This window comes from Osmerus mordax, chromosome 3 (assembly GCF_038355195.1).
Source record: "Osmerus mordax isolate fOsmMor3 chromosome 3, fOsmMor3.pri, whole genome shotgun sequence".
Classification (NCBI taxonomy): domain Eukaryota; kingdom Metazoa; phylum Chordata; class Actinopteri; order Osmeriformes; family Osmeridae; genus Osmerus; species Osmerus mordax.
In genome coordinates, this window is record NC_090052.1 from 15,892,115 (window position 1) to 15,918,794 (window position 26,680).

The 26,680-nt window shown below is 44.1% G+C and overlaps 1 protein-coding gene across 1 annotated transcript; it reads left to right on the forward strand.

Annotated features, from left to right (window-relative positions):
• Positions 1-881: 881 nt before the first annotated feature.
• On the forward strand, positions 882-21,649 carry baiap3 (BAI1 associated protein 3). The gene is made up of 33 exons (XM_067233198.1): positions 882-1,015; positions 7,867-7,954; positions 8,448-8,531; positions 8,765-8,872; positions 9,489-9,548; positions 10,179-10,245; positions 10,653-10,866; positions 11,069-11,113; positions 11,248-11,325; positions 11,494-11,599; positions 11,696-11,803; positions 11,912-12,004; positions 12,111-12,214; positions 12,498-12,615; positions 12,845-12,969; positions 13,420-13,510; positions 13,603-13,659; positions 13,864-13,961; positions 14,097-14,148; positions 14,271-14,422; positions 16,481-16,604; positions 16,821-16,961; positions 17,144-17,239; positions 17,556-17,771; positions 18,911-18,979; positions 19,076-19,155; positions 19,446-19,554; positions 20,118-20,189; positions 20,366-20,449; positions 20,702-20,822; positions 20,920-21,043; positions 21,147-21,352; positions 21,546-21,649. The coding sequence occupies exons 1-33, from the start codon at positions 882-884 to the stop codon at positions 21,647-21,649; spliced, it is 3,528 nt and encodes a 1,175-aa protein (XP_067089299.1).
• The last annotated feature ends 5,031 nt before the right edge of the window (positions 21,650-26,680 follow it).

Below are 26,680 nucleotides of genomic sequence, written 5' to 3' on the forward strand. Positions count from 1 at the left end.
CTCCAATTAACACTACAAGCTCAATGTCGGATTCCCAGTATGCAGATTTTGTATGCTTTTCTTTTATTTGTAGCTGAACGGCATCTGCTGTGTCAAAGCCAGTGTACCGTTCCTCTTCCCATCCTCAAAGAGAGATGTGACAAAAGACAGACACGCTGTCAATGGATGAAAAGACTTGTCTGTCAGTCTTCTAAAACAACTTCTCCATCAAATCCATTCTCTTGTCCCTTTTGTTGTGTTTTGTGCATATTTATTTATTTATTTGAGCTTTTCTCTGCTTCTGTCTTGTGACAGCCTCTACTCGTGTCAGGAATTCAAGCTGGGGGATGTTCAGAAATTACTCACTGAGGTTGAACTGACAGAGTTCTTTCTTGAGTCTCTTATATCACAGTTAAACTCAATTGGATGTGAAGCGCAAGGTCAAGAAATGAGTTAGATGCTTGTAATTGTTTGGTACATTGTGTGAGTGTATGGAGAGAGAGAAGGGCACTTCTGAATGCTCCTTATGAAAATCTTTTTTTTTTCTTCCATGGAGCCTCTCAAAATACTGGTTACCTTGCAAGTTGAAGATAAATGGTCCAATATACAATATCAGTCAACCCCAGCCAGAAATAGCACTACTTCTGGGTGTAATTGAATTAAGAAACAGAGGGGTTATTAATTTCACTGATTAGCCTGGTGCATTTGCAGAGAAATATCCTGAAGCAGATATCCCTTAAGATCAAGCCAGGGGATGAGAAACACATTGATAAATACCTATATGTCTGTAGAAGACATGAGTTAATATAGGATGTGGTCTTCCATATAACACATGTCCAAGGACCTTGTTGCCAGGTGTCTCCTGATCATGAGTGCTTTTTTTCTGCAGAGAGGAAATCAGAATGACGACACTGCTGGACCTAAAGAGCAGTGTGATGAGGCAGGTGCAGAGGAGCCAGTCCCTGAGGGGACGGAGGGAACCTGCAACCTCTGTCAGCAGTCCCCCGTCTCACCGCCCTGACCCTCAACCCCGTGGGTAAGTCTCACAGAGCCCGAAAGAAACTCATGCTCCTCCCACCTGACACTCAACTTTGTCAGGTGTATACCACACAATACATCATGTGTAGGAACTGTGGATTATCTTTCTTCATCTCTACCATGAGTCCTAGTATTAGGCTCATTAATGGGCACCTGTTTTTGCTGTCGGCGGAGCTAAAAGGGACAATGACAGTCTTTTTAAATTGGCTGCCTAGCCGTGTAATAATTCATGTCTTGTTTTTCTCAGTCCTAATCAGCTGGTACTAGGAACCATAAACTTTGTTCTGAATGTGTTTTAATGGGGATGGCATCCTTTGCTTCAGAGATTGGACCTGTTTTGAGAATGCCTTGCACAAATTCTTCCCCAAGGACAGATCAGCCATCTTAAATTCTTAGAGCCACATACACAGTCAGACACTTGGTGATTGGGTAACATACCAATCGGCTAACAAATTTATCGACCTGGCACCTTGTAACTTACGTTTCCTGTTTGAGTTGAGTTTCTATCATGCGCTATATAGATCCAAACATGTTCCTCATAAACCAAAGCAAATTATACCTCTCTCTTTTATTATTGATGAATGCAATGAGTCATGAAAATGTTCAGTCCTATAAATACTCAGGAAGATGACTGTGCCTGATTCAAAGGCCCAAGTAAATCAATTGTTTCTCCAGGCCTACTTCAGTGCATCTTCCTTTTTATTTATCTTCATATGATGTCAAATCCAAAAGTAATGGCCATGCAAACATTGAGGTTTCTATAGCAACCTAAACACGTCAGTTTGTTACATCTGCTCAGAAAGTATAATCAGTTTTATTTTTAACGACTGTACCCACTTTATTTGAGAGGGGAAAAACATATGTGACGATGAATCCAGAACATTGGTTATTATTGTCTTAACACCGTATATAGGCTTCGAACTGGGATCAGCAATTGTTTATCCCTTGTGTTATCTTCGGGTCATTCTGACCCACCGTCGTATTGCGACAACTTTACCGCATACAAAAACAAAGTAAAGCATTTTCTTTTAACCGTTGGGCTGTCTCAGACCCCCCACATTGCGAAGGTTAAAAGAAAATTATTTTTATTTGTTTTTATATTGGGTAAAATTGGGTAAACACAACGATGGTTCGTTATGAACCTTTGGGTCATGTGACCCGAAGGCAGCACAAGAGTTATATAGCACATTAAATCAAATACATTCTAAATAGAATATAAAAAGAAAGTCGATCAGGATCTTTTCGATGTAAGAGACTTAGTCTATCCCTGGAAATAGGATGCCTCCCATACATGATAGAGTGCAATGAGACTGATTACAGTTGGTCCTGTGTCGCAGTGATGGCTCTAATGAACGCACACTCACACTTCCTGGAGGTCCAGGAGGACAGACGTGTCTTCCTCTGTCAGCCCCCATGGATATGCATCCCCACTGAGCCCAGAGCGCAGCCCCAAGACCATGAGTGGTGACTGAGCTCTCATCATTAGAGAACGGAGAGACTGTTTTTCTTCTTTGTTAACCGTAGACACATACACAGTGGCCCTGATCCTGTGGCCCCTCTCATTAGCAGCATGGAAATAAGACTGGGCCCCTCCCTCTATAGCTGACCCAAGATGCAGAGAACCCTGATTAAAGTCTTGTGAGAGCTCTGACGTCAGTCACGTCAAGAAAAGATTGTTGTAAACAGCAATATTCCGAGCCAGGACATGCATAATCATACGGTTTCTCAGTGAAATTGTATTATGTCTGTGCATAGACGCAGCACACCTATTAGCCAGTGATCCATGTAAAGATTAGCAGTGGACAGGAGATTATTATGCAATAGACAGAAATTTCCCCATAGGCTGTTTGTATTCTCTAATGGCTTGCTCTTTTTAAAGTGCTATCCTTATGCTTGGACAAAGGTCTTAATTATTTACACATTTTTGAATTGTGTACTATTAAAATAATTAGAATTCTGAAAAACATGTTGTCAAATGTTGACGAGATGATGATTATAGTGAATTGAATATAAAATCAACTGACATTTAATCAACTGAAATGCTCTAACAACATCAATTAAAATGAGGTCATCCATACTTTAATAAGATGTTCAAATATACTTTAATATACACAATCTTCGCATTGCAAGTTATCATAAGAGAAACAAGATTTTTTAAAGCAATAATATCAATATTAATCTGTACTTGACTTAATAAATGTGTCATTAAGGATTTACAGAAAGAAACGGTTCTTGCTTAGTATCAGTCCAAGTGACAAAGATGACTGTGAAGAATGTATTCAGCATCCTAAAAATTATTAACGGATAACAAGTGCTCTGAGGATCTGAGGAAAAACTGGCAAATATAAGAGCCACAGATGTCAGGTACGGTGCATCCGGAAAGTATTCACAGCGCTTAATTTTTTCCACGTGATTTTACAGCCGTATTCCAAAATGGATTCAATTTTTTCCCCTCAAAGTTCTACACACAATACCCCATAATGATAATGTGAAAAAAGGTTTTTGGAAATATTTGCAAATCTATGGGAGACTAGTCAGGATCGAGGGAAAGATGAATGCAGCAATATACAGAGACATCCTTGATGAAGCGCTGCTCTAGAGCGCTCTAGACCTCTAGACTGGGGCAAAGGTTAATCTTCCAACAGGACAACGACCCTAAGCACACAGCTAAGATGACAAAGGAGTGGCTTCGAGACGACTGAATGTACTTGAGTGGCCCAGACTTGAACCCGATTGAACATCTCTAGAGAGATCTGAAAGTGGCTGTGCACCGACGCTCCCCATCCAACCTGTTGGAGCTTGAGGTCCTGCCAAGCAGAATGGGAGAAACTGCCCAACAATAGGTGTCATACTCTAAAATACTTGAGGCTGTAATTGCTGCTAAAGTTGCTTCAACAAAGTATTGAGCAAAGTCTTTAAATACTTATATCTCCGTACTTAATTTTTGCAAATCTATTAAGAATATGAAGCTAACTTTTCACTTTGTCATTATGGGCTATTGTGTGTTGAATTTAGATTTTTTTTTTTTTAAGTTAAGCGTTGTGAATACTTTCCAGATGCACTGTACAATAAATTGTAAATGTTAAGCAATAACTGCTTTACCGACCTAATCGAATTGCAAATGTTCATATATTTTAATTGAAATGTATGTAATTAGAATGTCTTATTCTGTTCAAATCCTGCTGCACAGGAAAAACTAAGATAACCAAACTCACTCAATTGTTCGAGCATAGCTACTATAAATAGATTTGTCAGTCATTTTATGGCCCTATATACCCAAAAGGAAAGTTCCATGTGACCTGGCCAATTATAAACAATTTTCTTATGAAATGCAAAACTAATATTGTCCAAGGAACTTGAAATGTATGTTTTTATTTGTGCAATTCTCTCCTAATTTAGTCTCTAGACAGAAACCGCAAGTGAAGGCATTGAATGAATAATCAAAATAGATTGGAATAATAATAAAAGGCTGTATGGGAAGAACCTGTTTCCTAGCAACATCAAATGGGACTGTTGTCTAGGTTTTGTGTGTATGTGAGAGAGGGAGAGTAATAGAGAGAATGTGGAATCAATGTTCATTTCTCAAACCTTCAAGTAGGTAAAAATTGACCAAAAAACTGCATTTTCGGAAGGCTTATTTTACATCTACAACACCTGAATGAATTATTATCTGCACTCCCCCACACATCCTGTCTGCTCAGGATTAACAAAGTAAAAGCTTGTGCCTTTCTTGCTGTCAACATGTAAACTTCCTTTGTAATGTCAGACTGGGTCCCTAGACTGCCAAATCTACATTTACTTCACATGAGTCATTTTCCTTTTTCCGTCTGATTAGATTTTCCAAAAGATTTGATATTACATGTATAAAGGCAATTTATTTTTCACAGTGTACAGTACATGGTCACCAGTCAGGCGTCATGGCATTCTTGTGATGAAGACTTGCCAGCATGATTACCATTGTCTCCATCAATATGTTGAGGGTGTACCATCTACTCCTGACCCCTGAAGATGGGCAATAGGGAGATCAGTGAGCAGTGTGTTGGCTGCCACATGCCTGCTGGGATGTGATGGAGGCAATAACGAAGCATGACTGGACCATGGGGACAGCCCATCAGCATAATGAGACAGATGGGGATGGAGACAGGCCAGGAGACAGGGACTGAGCTGGAAAAGAGAAGTAAAGAAAACTTTCCACCAAAGTGAACCGGGAGCTAGTTCGGAGCTGGTGCTAGAGCCGGTTCGGCGCTGGTTCAATTTGCGAGCCTTCTAAGAACTGGTTTGCTTTTCCACGGACTAGGGAGCCACCACAGAGCCACATCATTACGTCACTGTATACGTCATCTTTTCCTCATCTTTCCCAGCAACGCTAGCGCAGCAGCGCCCAGTGTTGCCAGGTCCGAGGTTTTCCCGTGGAATTGGGTTACTTTTGAAGTGTTGCCGCGGGTTGAATTTTTTGTCTGCTGGTTTGGGTAGACCTATTTTGCATGCAAATTACATGAATATCTTTAAATAAAAATCCATATTTTAAATGAAATTATTTATACCCAAATCCTACCCAACTGACTCCAGATCAGCAAGTACACACATTGACATGGGACCCTCATAAACACACGCACTGTGCGTGTGCACACGTGCCTAATGCTCTGTCTCCTGAGAAAACCTCCTGAAAACTGCTTTTAACCCTTGTGCTGCCTTCGGGTCACATGACCCAAAGGTTCATAACGAACCATCGTTGTGTTTACCAAATTTTACCCAATACAAAAACAAATAAAAATATTTTTCTTTTAACCTTCGCAATGTGGGGGGTCTGAGACAGCCCAACGGTTAAAAGAAAATGCTTCACTTTGTTTTTGTATGCGGTAAAGTTGTCGCTATACGATGGTGGGTCACAATGACTGATGGGTCACAATGACCCGAAGATAACACAAGGGTTAATTCTGGCATACTAAACATTTGGTGTTTCTTTGTAGATATTACAATACATTTGGCAATGCTGTTGGACTTTAAAATCAGTGTCTATGGTTTGGCAGGGGCATATTTTGAGTTCTGATATTGGGCTGGTTTTATTGGCCTTTGGGCTGGTTTTGATTGGCCATTGGGCTGGTTTTGTCGCACAGACCTGGCAACCCTGGCAGCGCCAAACACAAAGCAGAGCTCGTCTAAAGGCTGTTAGTGTTTAGCAATCCGAAGAACGCGAGGTTGAGATGCGTGTTTTCTTGGCTATTGTGCAATACCCTGGACTAGCAGACAACACTGGCATTATCAGCGCAACATTTTATAAACTTTTGCTCTATAGTGCTTGTGTATTACTTTTGTGTTAAATATAGGCTAACGTTCAAACCAAACTTAAAATGTGTGTCATTTATAAGATTATGATAAAATGCAGCAACGAGCGTCTGCACCGATGCTAGCTGCGGTAGGTTATCAAAAAGTCAGAGCAACTTTAGAAATTAGCCGTTTCATCAATAAAATAAGCACATTTTCAGCAACTACACTGCCATTTTCTCATCACGTTTGAATTCAGATGCTGATTTACACGTACCGTTTATCTGAAATATGGAGTCAGATGGCTGAGCAGTTAGGGAGTCGGGCTATGTTGGTTCGATCCCCGGCCGTGCAAAAATGACGTTGTGTCCTTGGGCAAGGCACCCCACCCTACTTGCCTCGGGGAGAATGTCCCTGTACTTACTGTAAGTGGCTCTGGATAAGAGTGTCTGCTAAATGACTAAATGTAAATATGAATTGTAAAAATTTACAGCAATGGCGGTCAAAGGATTCTGTTTGTCACGGTAACCCCGCCCTCGCCCCTGACGCAAGCGGTTCTTACTTGGTTCCTACTTTAGCCCACCTATGTGTTGTTGCTACTTAAGAACCACTTTCCCTGGTTCGGAGCCGGTTCTTAGGCTGTCTAAAGAGAAGAACTGGTTTGAGATTAAGCTCTGGCTCCGAACCAGCATCCATAATGCGTTGGTGGAAAAGGGATTTGAGGAAGCTAGGTAGGGGACAGAGGTGGCAGGCAATGTTTCCTTTGCTTCTGCTCATGCCAGAACAGTTTTCTGTGCAGGAGGGGGGATGGGTGGGGACGGGTGGGTGAGGCGGTCTCCCAAGGTGTTTTGCTGTTCCAACGACTCCCTCGTTCAATGTGACTTTATCACCATGGTGACTAGGGCTATGAAATTAGCAAGTGGCACAAGTCCAAGGATTCACCCGCACAGAGAGAGAAAATAAAAACGTATTTTGTATCTCCCTAGGATCTCTATTCATCGCGGTAATAGATTAACATGGTCGTAGTATAGTGTGAGGCCACTTGAAGCCATCGTGTAGATTATTATTACTGCAGAACAATAAAGCTCCAGAGAGGATAGGCAGTGGTGTGAGACAGTTCAGTATGATGGTTCTTTTTGATACGTGACAAAAACACAGGTTGCTGCGTTTATCTGCTGTTTACACAGGTCAGAACAAAGCAAACAGACAAAGAGACTTTATTGGCAGACTATTCCCTTGGCCTCTGCAGATAAAAAGGTAATGTGACAGCTGACCTAGTGTTCATCTGTTCTATAGAAGTACCGACTACCACTCACTCCCTCTCAAATATCCCTCTCAATAGAGTAGTTGTGATTGAATGATTATCTGTCACCGGTTGTGATTGACAGCCCTGTCCATTTTACAAAAAGATATACATGTGCTGAGTGTATTGGCTATGCTCCTTTTGAACTTGTCTGTAAAAAGCATGTTATGTTTGCCTAGGTTCTAAGCACATGGACAGAACCTAATCCATATATCAGAGCTGAAACACAATGATGTTTCTCTCAAGAGTATGTTTTTGTCTCTTTCCTTTTTGTTTACAAGGGTTCCAGAAGGGAAGGAGGAGTTCTTTGAGCGCATGAACAACATACTCCAGAAGCAGGAGAACATTCTGCATGCTCACAATGCTGAGGTAAACCCTCTCCTGGCTCTTCTCACGTTCTTCTCCTTCTCCTGTGGAAATATGATAATGGATAGACATTATCCCCCCCCCCATGCCAGAAGGCCAAGTATGACGTGTGTGGACAGAAGGACAAGGTTGAGTAGAATGCTCAAAAGGCTGGAAGTTCAGCTGTCACAAGCTGCTCTCTGTGGCTATCTCCAGCCTCCTCACTGCCCACGCCAGACGACGCGGACTCACACTCAGTGGGCCCTATTAAGAGGTTTAGCTGAGAGCACTTGATTCCTATAGGCTTGTGGTATTAAAGTGGTGAAGAACAGGCCAAAACATACATCTATGTGATACCTATTGTCTTTTGAGTTATGCTGTGTGTACCGGGACTGAAAGACACAATGTCTTATGTCTGACTGTGACTTCCCCTAACGCCGTGACCGTATTCAGGCTGTCATGGTGATTTTAGATTTTTGCTTCTGAAGTTTGTGAGCCCTGAGTTCTGTCCCCACAGTGCCAGGGAGGGAGCAGCACTGCAGCCCCACCCCCCGAACACATTGAGCAGGCCTTTGTACCAGACAGAGCCACCAGGAGGGAGGTGAGTGGGTTGGGGTTCTGACCTGGCTATGCTCAAATTACTGGTAGAGCACCATAAAATGAAAGCGAATACAGATTTTTTTAATGTTTATGAAACAGATCATAGTCCCATTACCATTGACGACAAAGATACAATAGTTTTTTTTCTCCAATGACCTGGATTTAATGATGGTGCTGCTGATAAAATTGCATGAGGCTGTATCTAATCATGTGTTTGGGTATGGTTTTCCTCAGCTGGACCTCTTGTATGAGGAGGCGGTGTACACAGTGGTGAACAGGGTCGGAGTGCCTTCACCGGAATATGTCGCCGGAGAAGGAGAGATCTTCAGCTACTTGCTAAAGGTAACCATGCACATCAGGGATTGTCATCATGTCTGAAACAGAGACAAAACAAGGGTTTAAAATGACGAGGCATTATAAACTGAGTGTTCCAAATTATCATAGTCAAATGTATCATAAATTTCAATCATAAACCGGGAAAATTCCCAATTTAAGGCTGACCACTAGTTTTTGTAATAGGATGTCTCTATAAGTTAGTGCAGATGTGCTTGCCTCAGATCTGATTAAACATTAGTGCAGATGTGCTTGCCTCAGATCTGATTAAACATCAAAGTCCGTGCCTACCAAGTATCGATGTTTAGCTGTGATATAACAAGTCAGACACTGTCACTCTAACGCTGGCACATCTTGTTGTGCCCGGCTTGTGGCTCTCAACAGTGTGGTAGCTGACATGACTCTCTTTAAAGTTCTATGAGGGGGATGAGATGGGATCTGTACAGCCATCTTGTTCTGCTTTATTTCAGGGCTAGTTAGTGGCAGAGCCAAACAGTATAGACATTCTCACTATGAGCTGTACAAACTCCATGACCTGCCCTGCGTGTCTATCGCTAATATGCTCACAGACGCATGAGCCTCTGTGGCACAGTGTGACCTTTCCTTCTCCGCCCCTCTCTGTCAGGTGTTTGATCTGGGTCAGGAGGAGCATGACATTACTCTGCAGAGAGTCCAAGAATCCAAGGTGAGATGCTTTGTTACTTTTTCTCCATGTCCTTTGCTCGATTCTTGTTGCTTACATATTTTCTCACACCCAAGCAACTATCCTCGACCGCTATAAGGGTGCTGTGTCAAAACGATGTGGCCGCTAGTCATTGTGTTTAGACATTTTCCTCTTCCCCCTACAAGGAACGTTCAATAAATAAGGGCCTGGTGAGATCTAATGGAAAGATTTAACAGCTAGTACCTGAACAGGCAGGAGTCCCTTTCGTCCATCCAACTATGAGAAACCTTTCAAGTGTCTGAAAGAGATGCTGGGGTCTTTCTGCAAGGCTTCTTAAAAGACTGAAAGATATTGTGCCATTTAAACGCTCCTTTTAAAAAAGGATCTCAGCTTTCACATGCACAGCAGTCTCTTTCCACCTTTCTGGTACACAATGCCAGGCATGAAGCATCTGACAAAGAAAACAGCCATCGATTACACTTCCTTGGCAGACTCCTGCAGCATGTATGCCTGCTTTCTATACCACAGTGAAAGTGCAATAAAAAGAAGCGTAATCTAGGGTTCAGTGTGCGTTCCACACTTACTGGTTTGGTATAAATGTTTATTGACTAATGGGTGTCTGACTACATGGGCGTACACTTTATTTTACAGAGAGCCAGTTTCTCCCTGAGGGTTTCTGTCATGAAAGGAAAAAATCTAATGGCAAAAGATGCAAATGGTAAGAGGTTCATTCTTTTGCCCATTTTCATCAGAGGAATGTTTTCTGTAAATTAATCTGTAAATGTGAACACGAAAAAAATGCTTTACGTAAGGAATTTAGAAAGCCTTTGGTCATATTAATGAGTGGCAGTACAGGATAGATTAACCTGGTCTGTTCTTGGAGGGAGTAAGGCTTGCATGACTTGGTGTACTCAAGTTCTTCAAAGGGACTGACTGAAGCTCTAGACTTGTCATCTTTTCATAAAGCTTTCAAGTTATCCCACTGCCCAGAGCATTGTCTAAAAGACACTGTTGGATGATTGCTTTCTCTTTCTGAACCCCAATTGAGTGGAACCTCATTATCTAATAGCACTGGTTCGGAGTGCACATTAACCTTTCTTGTGTGTTCACCGGGGGGCTGGGCAGGGTACAGCGACCCCTATTGCATGCTGGGAATCCTGCTGGGTCAGAGCCCACGAGAGACAGAGGAGAAAAAGGAGAGGAAGTTTAGCTTCAGGAAGAGGAAGGACAAACTGGAGAAGCGTTCCAGTGTGAAGGAAGTACTGGCTGCACGCTGCATCCAGGTCACTGAGGTCAAGCCTGAAACCCTCAACCCCGTTTGGAATGAGCACTTTGCCTTGTAAGCACTGCTTCCGTCTCGTCAGTCTGTGAGAGGTTTGGTGTGCTTGTAGGAAAAACTCCACAGTTGATGATCTGCCCATTTAGGATGTTCTGTGATTCACAACTCAGTGTGACTGTTCACAGGCTTTCTATCACCAATACTGTGAATGACCATGATGACATGAGTGTTTTCTGTGTTTTTTTACATTCGTCCTTCACAGCGACATCGATGATGTCCATAGCGATCTACTGCATCTAGACATATGGTATGTTCACTCAGAAGTCTGGTCTACAGGAAGACTAATATTAGAATATTTTGACGGCACTCTCTTGGATCGGATCTGATCTAATGCTGGGCATAGGACTATCTCTGATAAACTTTGATCTTTAATTTCCACAGGGATCACGATGATGATGTCTCGGTGGCTGAAGCCTGCAAAAAACTGAATGAAGTCAGTGGATTCCGAGGAATGGGCAGGTAAAATATTCAAAACTTAGTACAGACATACACATATACACTTTGAAGGTTCTGACCCTCTGTGGTTGCATTACAGGGAAGTTAAAGGTTCTTTATTACCAAGACACAGAGGATGTGCTGATCACTTGGACGTGTATTTCTGTGGTTTGTCGTTGATTATCTCACCAGGTACTTCAAGCAGATTGCTAAATCTGTTCGGTCCAATGGAACAGCAGCGTCTGGGTCCGAGGAAAATGCTGATGACTTCTTGGGGTGCATCAACGTTCCTCTAAATGTGAGTCATCTAAATATACAATAACTTTGGGCCTGACCTTTCCTTGTTGGTTCCAGGGGCTTTTGACGTCATTTTCTTATCCTGTTGTCCATGCAGGAGATCCCTGTTGTGGGGTATGATAAATGGTTTAAACTTGAGCCTAGATCTAGTGCCTCCAAGGTCCAGGGGGAATGTTACCTGATCCTGAAGCTCTTCACAACTCAGGTTTGAATGTCTCCCCACATTCACCAAACTCGCCATACTCCAACACCTCTCTAATAATTGAAGGTCTAGTACAGACTATTAAAGGAGCTCCTTTTTTATGTTCCTCAGAGAGACACAACACTGAGTAAGAGGGATTCTAATATTTTAATTCACAAGAAAATGCTGAGTCAGATACTGGAGTATGAACATGCTCACATTCAGGTGAAACATGACTTTTAACTATTTGATTTATATTTTATTGAATAGGATACACAGTATATTGTCATTCAATAATACTGTAGGTAGGTAATATTGTTTTCATTTTCAGAAAGAGCCTTACAATTGGAACGGGCAAGTGACTCCACCAGCATGGACTGTGCTCTCCCATCATGCAGTTCAAACTGACCTCTCACCCCTGCAACAGGCCATCATGTCAGTTCATAGATCATGCTGTATTCTGTACTTCAAATATTGTGGTGCTATTTATACTGTAAACACTGTTTTTAGTTGAAGCTCTTTTTTAAGTAAACCTAACATTTCTTGCCAACAAGCCAGCATTCATTATGAATCATATATGACTTATTACATATTGTTTCACATAGTGAGTCAACCGGTTTCAAGTGTAGTTCAACATATACCTTGCACCGTGTAATGACAAGATCTTGACACGAGGCGAGAGGTAACGGTCCTGGTTTGATGTTGCCCTCGTCTGCAGCCGCTGGCAGTGCTACAGCAGCCACCACCGGTCCCAGAGGGTCTGCTACACCCTGCTGCTGCGTCTCCTCAGAACCATCGATGCAGAGTGGGATCCCCCCGAGGTCAGAGGAGACCTGGTAGGTCCTCCCTCAGTCCCCCTTTTGGCTCTGTCTCATTCCATGAGGTGTTCTACATTGTTACAGGTTGAGCGCATTTAAAAATGGTAATTATCTCCATGGAGTAGTGGATGTATTAAAACACATGAATTCAGTCTCAAACCCCTAACTAGATATGGAATATAGATTTTTTTTATAGTTTGTTTTGGTCATGCGAGACTGAGTCATGTGTTGCCTGCATTGTGTTCAGGAGAGGCAGCTGTCTGACAGCTTCCGGCTCCACATAGAGCATTGCCTGGGCCTGATGAAGAGCATGCGTCAGGTGTTTCCCTATTCCAGTCCATCCGCCATCACACGCTGTGAACTCATGCTGAGGTAAACTCACTACCGCCACCTCTCTCCTGCATGCTGCTCAACACTCCACTGGGCCGCTGATCTGCATAGACATACAGTCTACAGCCATGTCAATCAGTACCTCAGTCAGTTCTAGTGTTTAGGAGAGCTATAGAACCCAGTCAAAGAGTCATTTGCGCGTGATTGGCGGTCATTTTGCCAATAAAAGCAGCTGTGTTTCTAAATCTCAAGTTGCTGTGCCCTTTCTGTATGAACATCCTCATGGGGTGCCACACTGCAAAGACCAGATTGGAAGAATTGATATCCTGTGGGGTTCTTTCCAATAAGATTTCAGACTCTGCCCAGAGATTGACTCCTCTAGAGAAATCTCACAAAGTACACATGCACGCACAGACGCGCGCACACACTCGTATGTCTTCCTGTTAATTACACATTCCTGTTTGCGATTTGTCATTATTTCTTTCATGGCAGGGGGATAGGACACATGCAGACCATGCAGGCATTCAAGACTGTTTGTCCTTTACGAAATGAATTGCATTTGGAAATTGCCACAGTTGTCAAGGTAAAACATTAAAACAAACACCACTGATTTATTAAATTGGTGATGGCATTTTACTACGCACGTTGCCTTTTACCCTGTTTCCATGCCATCAGAAAGGAACTGCGGAGTGGTATGAGAACATCATCTCACAGTACAAACCAGAGAAAGGGGTGAGTAGTCCTCAGTAAATGTTCATTCAACTGCAGATGTGTGGCTTGAAGACTTCAAGGCCTCCTTCACTGGACTGTCTCCTGTCAGTCGTCCGGCACCCAAGTCCCTCGTCATGACTCGTCATCATATACAGTACACCATGTACTGAAGTAGCCTGTGAAGGCGGTGACATCTCTTTTGGCTGTTCTTGTTGCCGGCTCAAGGCCCTGGAGGAGCAGCTAAGGAGACTGGTCCAGGTGGTGGATGCTGTGTGTGTTGACGCCCAGAGTGGACAGAACGTCTACAACAAGCTCTTCTACAGGTACACACATTCAGCCTGCAGGCAGATCCAAATCACTTGGATTAGCTGTGTCTGTTGTTAAGTCTCATTTCTGGTTTGTGTCAGTTCAGTCTCATTTCTGGTTTACGTTTCTTCTTTTCTCCTTGGAATCCCCAGTGCTGTGAAAGTAGATTTCTTCAGCATCTCATACAGGCAGTTGGAAAAACTAGTAAGTTTTTACTAGTTGTGAGAGATACTGTAGCTGTTTGACCATATGGCCTCTGCCTGAGAATTTTGTCACGAGGGACAACACCTGACCCTTGAACTCTGTCCATCTTTGTGCTCACCCAGGTAGCAGATGACGTGAGCGTTGCCATGGAGAGGGTGTGTGGAACTCTGGAACAAGAAAGCACCAGACTGACTCAGAGCATGGGCGAGACCCTCTTTGAGCTCTACATGTCTTTGAAAACATTGAAGCGCTTCAGGGAGTTTCTACCTCTCAAGTGAGTCACTGCCTAGATTCTAGTATGGGTATTCACTGGCTTTCAATTTCATACCACAAGCATTTTCCAAATTAAAAGAGATATAAATAGATTGAGTCCTCTTCACAAAAACCTCCCTTCTCAACTAGGTGATTAGTTAAACTGGTGCACAGTGCCTGTGATTCCGTTGGCGATTTAAGATGTTGGTGAGAGTCATCACCAGTTGCATCACGGGCACTGCACTACTCATCTATAATTCCAGGAATCTGTGTGTGTGTGTGTGTGTGTGTGTGTGTGTGTGTGTGTGTGTGTGTCAGCAACTTCCACACAGGCACTATTCACTATCGGTCAATAGTTCCAGGAATCTGTGTTTGTGTGACGGTATTTCTGATTCACAATTGTAATTCTCAAAAATACATATTCAGCCTCCACATCATCTAGTCACTTATGCACATCATAAAAGCAATTTCTCATTCTTTTAAACAAATTGCTAATGCTTTGGTACATTCATCCAAATGATTATGTAGCCTACAATTGTTTGGGGTTTCCTATGTTAACAATTTATGTCATGTTCAAAATGTATTATATTATTCTGTTAAATTGTTTTACCCCTACACAAATCTAGATATTTAGTTCATTTCATAAAACATTACATGCACAATGGTTGAGCCAACCATAATTATAGGCCAAATTCACCATACAGTGTTGAAGTTATGCCTTAAGGGGATTTTCTAACATTTGTATTATTTTCCTTTGTGCTATGCAGTGCTGTAAAATAGTATAGTATTTTCTGTTTCACACTGACATAAACAATCAAAACCAACAATCAACCGAGGAAGCTAAATTCGTAAGAACATAGTTTCTGTTGTATGCCCATTTGCAGCTTGCTATATCCATGCCTCAAGAAACCGATTGAGGAGGCAAAAGTGGTAGGCATAGTGTTCTTGTCCTATACCCGTTGCGACCTCATGCAGTGCCTGTGATGCAGCCGGTGATGCCACTTAGTTGATTCAGTCTCACATACACACACACACATTATAGATTATGCAGTGTCCATGCCTGTGATGCAGCTGGTGATTTTATAATGTTGGTTAATTGATTTGGTGTAAATATAATTGAGTTTTTGCACATTTGCAATGTGCAAATGTAGACAGGCAGAGTTTTTGCATCAGTAAATGCATTAATTAATGTAATACAATTCACTGATCTATACTAAAATAGTGTTCTTTCTGTTAGCTAGTTAGCATTTCATCCATAAAGAAAACCCTTTGAAAGAAGCTGGATTCAATGTTATGCCTGCACAGCACTGCTCACCTGGCCGCATCTGCGTTGTAAAAGTGATATGAAAATTAGATTCTAAATGACAGTATACCCCCAAAACGGATTTGTGTATTGGCAATTGAAAGTTTGTTCAGCAACTAAGTATTCTGTTGATGATGCCTAAAGCAATATAAGTCAATTCCCTGTCTTAGGCTAAACCCTAGTGACGTGTATACACAGCACAATTGTAGTTTATAACCTTCCAGCTATACTGAAATAAAGTATCCACTTTTAAGTGTTGTGTTTCTCTTAGCTAGCCAGCATTTAGTCCATAATAAAAAACATGCTCACCTGGCCGTATTGGCATTCACAATATTTCTCAGAGTCCACTTGTCTTTAATAAGTTTGTCACAGAAAGTGATGCACGTTATAGGACTTTAATTTTCACATCAGAGCAATACACAGCATTTCAAATTTCAGTTGTTCAAGCGCTTAGTAGAGCTCAGCTAAACGCTGTGTAGCCTAAAGTGCAGCTAAATTCTATGTACAGTGCTAGCTCAACATGGCTGAAAGGGATCAATTGCGAAACTGGCGGGATCTTGAAGCGCTTATCCAAACAATGTCAAACACGGCACCACACGTCTTTGGGTTCTGAAACGGACACCTGCAAAATTGCAACTTTGCAGTGCCCAGTTCTCAAGATAATCATTGGCTGGTCATTGCCCTAAAATCCCATTATAAAACAGACACACACACACACACAGAATCCTTGTGTACATACTTGGTTTACTTGGTACATGATGCATATTCTCATCGCAGGGATGCTAAAATGCTAGCTTTGACTGGCTTTCACAACTGGTTCAAGTCCTCTATACACAAGTGGCTGCAGATAGTCCATGAGAGATCCTGTGACAGGATTCGTAAGGCAGTGGAAATGGACCAGGTAAGAGAAGGACCCTCTTATAGCATGACTCTTACTGAACATACAATACCAATTTCCCTCCATCATTACATATTGATTTTGAACTTACCAGAATATCAGTGATATTCATACAGCCTTCATTAATTTATAAGTACTTTAGCTTGTTTAATTGTGTGTGCATCTATTTATTTACATGTGTATGATATATTGATGGGTGTGTTTGTGTGGACTGAACAGCTGGAGCCAGTGCAGCAGACCAAACATAGCTCCTCAGCGGTGGACGTCACAGCATGTTTCAGCCAGGTGCAGGACTTCTGGTCCCAGCTGGCCTGGCCAGACTCTGCAGGAGCCTTCATCTTCGTCACCCGCCTGACGGATGTGAGTGGCGCAACCAACGCTGCCACTCTTCTATTCACAACCAGACACACACACAGCACTCATTCTCAAGTTGAAAAGCTCTACAGGTGGCAAACTACAATCAAAGACACCCGAGCAGAAATCAAGAGGAAAATTGAGGGTTTCACACTCACGTACATTTTGTGTGGTTCTGTGTGTCGCAGAATTTCTGCAGTGAGGCCGTGAGTTACTCTGAGATGATAAAGCACAAGATTGAGACCAGCCAGCTGGGCCAAGACCACAAGAGCCTAACAGTGCAGGTAACGCCTGTGGGAACACAGGAAGGGGGGAGGGGGGGGGGGGAGGGGGGGGCGGCGTTATGCAATGACGTAAGAAGTGAATGTCAATGAGTGTTCTCACCTCGGCAAAACACAAGACAGCAGGGGGCTTGTAGAGTTCCAGTATGTGTTTGCTCTAGTTCCTGCTCGTACCTATACTCATTCCCAATTGTTCATCCCCTCCTCCACCTGCCTCTTTTAGCCCTGCCACTCTTCCTCCTTTGTTTCTTCACCCTTCTGTGCAACTTTTCCGTGTCTGTCTCTTCCTCCTGTTCTGCTCCCTGGCTATCCTGGCTAGCTGTGCATTGCACTGAACAACACCGAACACGTGCGTGTGTTCCTGGGGGGCCTGCCCCGGGACCTGGACTGGCCCGGGTTGGAACAGGCCATGGAGGAGTCTTGTGGAGCGGAAGGCAAGGAGCAGGTCAACAAGGCCCTCAACGGGCAGCTGTACAACGCAGACCTAGACCTGCAGAGAGAGGCCAAGCGCCTCATCACCCTGCTCACTGACAAGGTTCCACTGGTCTTTCTGTTTTTATAAAGCTGTCAGGAACCAGGATGATTATTATCAGGCAGCTGAATGAGGAGTGAGTCAGTATGGTTTTGTGCTGCCTTCACATGCTGTCGGAATTATGGTAAATACAAGTTTCCGACTGGGAGGTTACACATGTAATACCCCCTAAAATCGGGATTACCAGTGGGGAATTTTCCGAGATGGATTACCTTTCAACATGGAGGAGAAGAGGACAGATTCAGTAATGTATGTAATTCTTTAGACTATTTTTAACAGTGCAACTATTGTTAGCTGTTTGTGTACTTTAATCTGTAATCTATGTACACTTAAAGGTCCCATGACATGAAAATCTCACTTTAGGAAGTTATTTAACATTAATATGAGTTCTCATAGCCTGCCTTTGGTCCCCCAGTGGCTAGACATTTTGATAGATGTAAACCAAGCCCTGGTTATTCTTCTCCGCCTTTGAGAAAACGAAAGCTCAAAAGCTCCGATCTGGAACCTTTCCTCTTATGACAACATGTTACCTCCCCTTTCTCTGCTTTGCCCACCCAGAGAATTTGGCCCACCAATGAGAAAATGAACTACAACCTACGAATGCGATAATGTATTTTCCTCGAGAGACAACATGGCTTGCAAATGACCAAAGCATGGCAGTTAGCCTCGCCTCTCTCCTCCTCATAGCATTTAAAGTTAGTCACAGAAATGGCACGTCCTAAGGAAAGCTCAATGTGGGTCTGCTCGTAGTGGCTGTAATTCTGCACCAAGGCTGAATTTTGGGAAAGAGACTTCAAATACACTATTAGGGGACCACTAAGGCCTATATAAAAGCATCCAAAAACAGCATGTCATGGGACCTTTAACTTGTAACCATTTATTGCATCAATTTCCTCCTTCAGCAGGTGCATAATGGACTCAAAAGGATTTCCACAATATGAAATTGTGTACGCCATTTTTTATATTCCTCCGAAAACAAAAGCACTTGAATGTCAAGTACTTTGACGTCCTTTTAATCTCGATTTAACAAGTGGGAAATGGGATCTTCCGACTAGCACGTGAAGGCAGCATAAGAATAGACTGTTGGCAAATGTCATTCCGTAGATTCTTAAAGACAACTAGTGTGTGTGCGCGTTGTATAGATGCTTTCAGAGTTGAGGAGGTACATTCAGCACATCAGCCTCTCCCCTGACTCCATCAACAATGATGACGTAAGACCCAACACTGCCTTGCAGTATCTGTTATGTAGTCCATACATTGGTGTAGTACCCTGTCCAAGACTGGTAATGTGAGTTTGATCCATGCAGGCTGTGTCCCCCCTCATGAAGTACTTGCACGACACTCTGGTCATCCTCAGTGAGTCCCTGCTGAAGGAGAATCTGACAAGGTAATTGCCTTTATTGTTCCACACTTTACTATGCATAATCAGTGTGCCATAATAGCATGCCTACTGACACCTAAGCCATCGCAGCGATCATTAACTACTCATTTTGCCACACATGAGCATACAACAACTATAAATAAATAGCTGTTTGTAGTCTGGTGTATGGGTCTGTTCAACATTAGTGTGTGGGAGTGTTCCTGTCTGTTCTCTGCTAAGGATAGCGATGGGGCCCGTGAAGGAGGGCGCAAAGGGTCCGGGGCTTTCGCTGTCTGACCAAGCCGTCTGTGTTCCAGAGTTCTCCACAGCATGTGGGAGCTGCTCCTCAGGATGATCCTAGACACCATCGCTGAGAACCGGGGAGTCCAGGTGGAGTTCTACAACCGCTTTCAGTACACTGTGGAGGTCAGTGTTCCTGTGGACCACAGACCATCTGCCTCCAGCTTCCCCCCCCCCCCCCCCCCCCTCCCCCTCCAAGGTCCAGCCGAGGCCCAGTCAGAGACTCGGAACAACCGTGGTCCCGTCCATCATCGTTCCCATCATTCCCATCATCATTAGCTATGGTATCCCTGCTGTTGTTGCCGTGATGTTCTTGCCATTCATCACCTCCCATAAACCTCATGAATATTATTCATGAGGTATATTGGCAGCTGCTCGGTGCTGAGGGGAGTTCCCTGTAGCATGACAATGTGAGAGTTCCTGTATTCAAATGGCACTGAGCTGGCGAGGGACATATGACAGATTTGCATGAAAAGTCATGAAATGCTAAGCGCGTGGGCAGAGCATGATGTGTGGCCCACGGATGTCGCCGTTGCCTGCCAGGGGTTTCACGCTGTTAGCGAGAACACACACAGAGTTGCTGATATCCTCAGACGTATGCTCTGACTAGATGACAAAACCGCCAATTTCGCCATGCTAATCCACCGCTCTGAAATCCTCTCCTCTCCCTCAATGTTCCCTACCTCCAGGCCCTGGTGCAGTTCTTTCACGCCGAAGGAGAGGGACTGGCGTTGGAGGATATGAAGAGTGGAGACTACAAGGTAGGAGCCCCAGCCATTCAATCAGTCTTTGCTACGACTGAGGGCATTTTTCAGTGTGTGTGTGTGTGTGTGTGTGGGGGGGGGGGGGGGGGGGGGGGGGGGGTGCCTGTCAAGCTGACTTGACACCTCTTCTCTATTCTCTCTTTTCATTCCCCTCCTCCCTCCTGCTGCTCCAGGCTCTGGATGAGGAGCTGAGGCTGAATAAATGCTCCTCCTTCGAGCTGATCGAGCAGTACTTCCTGGAGAAGATCTCCCAGCAGGTACTTGGCAGCACACGGGGGTGGCTGCTTTGTTTCCAAACCCCCAGGTGTAGGGGAGTGTTGATTAGAGGCAACATTTACTGAAATGAAATTTGCAAATTTTCATCTGCATCAAAGACAGCTTATGGGGTTTTGTTTGACTGAGGCGTGTGGGGCTGCAATCAGGACAAATCTAATCTTGTCATTTTTCCTCCCAGATGTTTGTTAAGCAGACTTATAGAATATACTTGATTTTATGGATCTTCTTTCCAGAGAACACTTAAGCACACCCGTTTTGGCCGTATCAGTGTAAAGTGTTACTACGATGCTCCTGAACAGAGACTGACTGTGGAAATTTTGCATGCAGCTGACCTCATTGCCCTGGATGCCAACGGTAAATATCACAGTGACATTGACATGCAGCAGCTCATTCACCAGGAATATTCAAAATTTTCACTCGCCCGTCTCCCGTCTGTCTGGTTTCTGCTTAGGGCTAAGTGATCCCTTTGTCATCATGGAACTGTGTCCCCATCACCTCTTTCCTATGGCCAAGAGTCAGCGCACCCAAGTCAAGCTCAAGACCCTCCATCCAGTATTTGATGAGATATTTTACTTGTGAGTGTCAAACCTGGCAAACACACACACACATACCGTTTTGACCAGGTTTGGAGGTTGACCGTTCTGTTTTTTACTGTCGTTCCACCCCCCTGTGTTCCAGCCATGTCAGTCCTGAGCAGTACAGACACAGGTTTGCATGTTTGATCTTCACTGTGATGGACTATGATTGGTTGTCCACCAATGACTTTGCTGGTGAAGCTGTGGCCCCCCTAAGTGACTACTGTTGGCCGGGGAGACCTAATGCCTCAGCATCTGGCAAGAACGTCCAGCCCTCCATCTTGCACTTGTCTCGCAACAAACCCAGCGGTATGCAGCCCTGCTCCTCCATCACACTGACTTCACACTGAAAGGGATAGGGGTCCCTTAGGAGAGGAGGGGGTTCAAGTTGTGCAAGGGTTTCCAATTACTTTTGGAATTTAACTTGGCCAGCCATTCAATCGAAAGATAATTGTGTCAGGCTTTGGGAGCTCCTACATGTCTGTTTGCTCTCACCCTCCAGAGAAGCCAATCATGAGGATGCTGGATGCACGGACAGGAGACAAGGAGGCTCAGGAGTTTGTTCGCAGACTGAAGGAGATTGAGAAGTCTATGGAAGAGGAGTAAGCTGTCCAGCTTCTGGTGTATCAATGTTTTCTTGCCACATCTTGCCCTTGCCGTATTTGCTTTTGTACTTGTTGTACGATGTTTCCAATGTTTACAGTTTTTAAATCCTCTTGAATGTGCAGTAAATATGTCCTAATGGAAAAACATGGTAAGACATAACACTGTTTTCTAATTGGGAAGCTGATGTCCTGTCAGTGCTGTATTTCAATGTCTCAGCATTACCCAGACAGAGTATCTGAGAAATGTGACAAATAGTGTACTCTATACTGTAGCTATATTACTCAATACCGTATATTTTGTTAAGAGGTTTCTGAATGTCATCTTGTTGTATTATCTTTGATATGATAGATTTAAACGTACATCAAATGACAATTGTGTTTGTAAAACGATTGGTATGCAGTTTAATCATTAAAATGGATATTACAGCCATTATAATATTTTACATATATTAATTCCCCCCCCCTCACCCCCCCCCCCCCCCCCCCCATGAAGATATCCCTATTAATTGATTGCAGAGTTTATGGAAAAGTAGCACTGTCTGTTTAACGACAAACAAAAAGCCATCTGTAGTCACATTTTAAAACCGTGTGCGTAATGTCGGCTGTACTCAAATATGATTCCAGAATGATTATCTCTTCAGATTATGGAACATATCCTTGAAAAGAAAAGGATCCTATATTTGTTAATGTAAATGTGAATTATTTGTCATTGAACCGTAATGGACTGTGTTGCTGTTGAATGTATTATTCATATGAACCTAACTGTAAACTGTACTTTAACATGATTACTTCAATAAACAATTCAACTTTTGGGTTTATCTTATTTGCGTTAATTAATATGCAGTGGTGTGGAATCTTTACAAAAACACATGGCGTTCCGGTGCGAGTTCTCCAGACACGTATTACATTTACATTTATGCATTTAGCAGACGCTTTTATCCAAAGCGACTTCCAAGAGAGAGTTTTACAAAAGTGCGTAGGTCACTGATCATAACAACGAGATAGCCCCAAACATTGCGAGTAGCCAAACATGAAGCATACATTGTGAAACCAAATAAGTCCCAAAGGGAAGAACAATAAGAGCATGTAGTTAGACAAGTAGTTAAGTTACAGATAAACAGCAAGAACCTCCCTCTGTGATCCTGGAGGAAACTAACATCAGGTCCAGCCAATCATTCTTAAGTGCCGTTGTACTCCTGAAACAAGTACGTCTTGAGCCTTTTCTTGAAGGTGGGGAGACAGTCAGTGTCCCTAATGGAGGTGGGGAGTTGATTCCACCATTGGGGGGCCAATGCTCTTGAGCGGTGGGACCACCAGAAGTTTGTCAGACGAAGACCGTAGGTGGCGGGTGGGGGTGTAAGGGTGGAGGAGAGACTTGATGTAGTCGGGTGCAGTCCCGTTCACCGCTCGGAAGGTCAGTACCAGAGTCTTGAATCTGATACGGGCCGTGATGGGAAGCCAGTTTAGGGAGATCCCCGGATCAGTCGGGGGGAACGACAGGTACAGCTGCGTGTCATCAGCATAGCAGTGGTAGGAGAAGCCATGGGAGGTGAAGATTGGTCCAAGCAAGGTGGTGTACAGGGAGAAGAGGAGGGGTCCAAGGACGGAGCCCTGTGGGACACCAGTGGAGAGCTGGCGGGGGCCTGACACTTTGCCTCCCCAGGAGACTTGGTAGGATCTTCGCGACAGGTAGGATGAGATCCACTGAAGTGCAGTGCCAGTGATGCCCATCTCAGAGAGCCTGGCAAGCAGGATTTGATGGTTAACCGTATCAAATGCTGCAGAAAGGTCCAGCAGAATGATGACGGATGACCTCGAAGCCACTCTGGCAGACTCGAGACTGGCAGACACATATACATTAAACTGAAACTACCTCGAAGGCTTTCTAAGCCTCTGTCGTGGGGGTGCCTGCTTTCTCCTGCAGCCCACCTGTCCGTCTCTTCTCTTTCCTGTCACTCAGTTGAAGACTGTCAAAAGAGCAGAGGCATCCTTATTGCCTTACTAATGTCACAGGCTGATGCAGACCTGTTCTCCCCCACCACACCTCCCCTCATGATACCATTAAAGAATTAACCCTAACCCTTATCGTTGATGGAAAGTATGATTTTGGAAATGATACATAGTAAGGCTGTGTTTGTTGTCTTTCATTGACATCGTTTTTGTACCTGCGGCAGGCTCCATCAAATGACAAAACCCAGTGGTGAATGAAGCGGATAGAATTGAGTTGTGTCAGTACTGGCTCAGGTGTGAAGGGAAGCATAGACTTGTAATACAAACACCATGCCCTCTGGTTGGACCCTTTGGAATATTCCCATCTTTCCTTCTGACAGCTTTCTGCTCCCTTCCAGCTGGGTCCCTCTCAGACTTGCCACATTCCTGGGGTTCCCCCTCCCTGTTGCTGCCGTTTGAATTGCAGTTTCCCAACTCTTGTTTCAGCATGATCTGTTTAGAGAAGCACACAGGGAAGTAAATAGGGATGATACACAGTACAATCATAACATACATACTTCCCCCCGATTCTCACACACTCGGGCACACAGGTCTGAGACAAGTCACAATAGTGTCTGCATTGACAGTGACATTCATGACCACTAGATGTCCTTGTTGTTACATAAACTACTGTATCTTGAAAACTTGTAACTCTAACTGTGTACGCAAACCACACTGACATTAGGCCCAACGTGAAATTAGTGGATGACTCATGTTGGGTTTTCTGTTACAAAAAGGTAACACAATAAGACTCATCAGATGTTCGAATTGCATGTTCGAATGTGCTGTATCATGCATGCTAGCATCAGATGTCAGATGCGCTTCTGGATCGTCAGGCACCATGGCAACTTGGCCAGTCCAGCTTGATCTGGGCCAGGAAAGCGGGTGGGAAGATAGGGGTGGGAGGGTATGCCTGCTCTGTGCAGCTCTTGGCGGTTACAACTGAGGACGTGCGGGAACAGTAAAGCCTTTACTGTCGAGGCCTCATTTAGGACGGATTCATGCTCAGCCATGCCTGAGGTCATGAAGGCCGAGTGAGGCCGGTGTCTTGGCCTTGACGCCGGGCCTCAATGGGGGGGCCCGACAGACCCTCCTCAGAGCACATGTGTGCGAGAGGACGGTCTACAGAGGTCTTGTGCAGGGCCACGGCTCTCCTTGTGTCATGGACAGAGGACCTGAGGGGAGGCCTCCCGAGGCTCTGTAATGAGGACCAGATGGAGCAGAAGGAGAAGGAGCTGCCTCGAGGGTCACTCTGGATCCACTTGAACATGGAGCTGTCCTTGTGTCCCACCTCAAACACTGCTACAGTCATGCAGCTCAGCACATGGACACAGACCCACAGGACGCTTCGGGAAACTGGAAACTGAAGAATTCTCCATTTAAACATGACGCACACACACACAAACCGTTTCATCCGTGTTTGGAAATAGTTCCCCGTCAATGAATATCAAATATAGTCCACTGATCTGAGAGGTTTTCTTTGCTGTCTCTGTCAGTGGTTTTGTGAGATCACTGTTGGGGGGTGAGGGAGAGAGACGCCTAGGACGGGTGTTGATCTCGGGGGAATCTTGGCTGTGCTCTGTGTTCTCCTGGCTCTGGCAGGTACGTTTAACCCGTTAAGGAGTAGCGTCACATATGTGATCGTTGGAAAGCGGGCCCCACAGAGTACCGTCACACGTGTGATTCTGAACATTCCAACCGACTATTTTCCGATAGACAAAAACTATATGACAAACGCTATAGTATGGCTTAAAAATTTACAATTAGGAGGCTAACAAGTAACACTAGCTGGTAGTAGCATTGCTACGAGTATTATGCTAAGTTGCTAGGTAACGGAAGCTAACTAAAACTAGCTATCTTCCGTTTTGGAAAAATAACTCACTCAGGTAGAAGCGTCGGTAATATTTAGAACTCACTCCTTAAAAGGCACTGTGATCCCTCAGTCTCTTATCTCCCCTAATACAACCCTAATCCTCTCTGCAGAAATATTACACGGCACAACTCAGCCTTGTTCTGGAGCCCAGCATGTGACACGCACACACACACGCACAAACACACACATATATAGTACCCTTGCAGCTGGCATCTTGGCCCCTATCTAAGCTTCTCGCAAACTGAGACACTGCAGTTTTAGTCATGATATCATAGGAGACACATTTGCATCTCAGATTTATGGGCATAAAGGCCTGTCATTAATGTGAGGGTGCTCGTTTTACTCTACTCGTGTTTGAACTTGTACTGCTGCAGACGTTTCCCTCACAGGAAACTTCCAGTGTGGTTTTCCGATGAGCTGCTCAGGATTACTGAGAAGTCCCTTCTCTTATCGGAAGCAGCCAGCATTTCCTTGAAAGCTGAATCAGACAAGCACTGGGAAACAACAAAATAATTTCACTGAGCATTAAAGTCTTCTTATCAGTGATTACAATTGAAAAAAAGAAAAAAAAGATGTATCGAGCCCCTGGTAGTTTGAACTGACAAAGCCTCATGAGATTCCTAGAGATCAAGTGCTCTCATTCCAGATTGACACAGACACCTGTTGAAAGACGCTATGGTTGTTGTCTGCAGGTGGGAGCAGGTTTGGCTGTGGAGTCTGGGTAATTAGGCACTTCAGAGGCCCAGCCACTCCTCTTCAATGGGGACAGAGCCAGGGTGAAGAGAGGCCAGCACAGCGGCTCCTTTGTGGCCCCTGTCAGAAATGGTATTGGACAGTTTGCCCTGGAGGAATGTATCTGGTACAGAGCAGGGGCCTAGGCCAGGGCAGAGCATCCACTGAGCCTCTTAACAGGGCTCCCTACCACTCGGCATGGAGCCAGAACTCAGGGCATAACTAACAGCCATAATTAGGGAAGGACAGAGAGGCAGAATAGAGGGGTGAGAGAGTGAGTGGGTGAGAGAATGAGTGAATGGGTGAGGGAATGAGTGAGTGGGTGTATGGGTGGGTAAATGGGTGGCTGGATGGATTGGTGAGAGAATGAGTGAATGGGTGGAGGAAGTACAGATGAGAAGGATGAGAGGAGGGACAGAAGAGAAAAGATTGAGAATG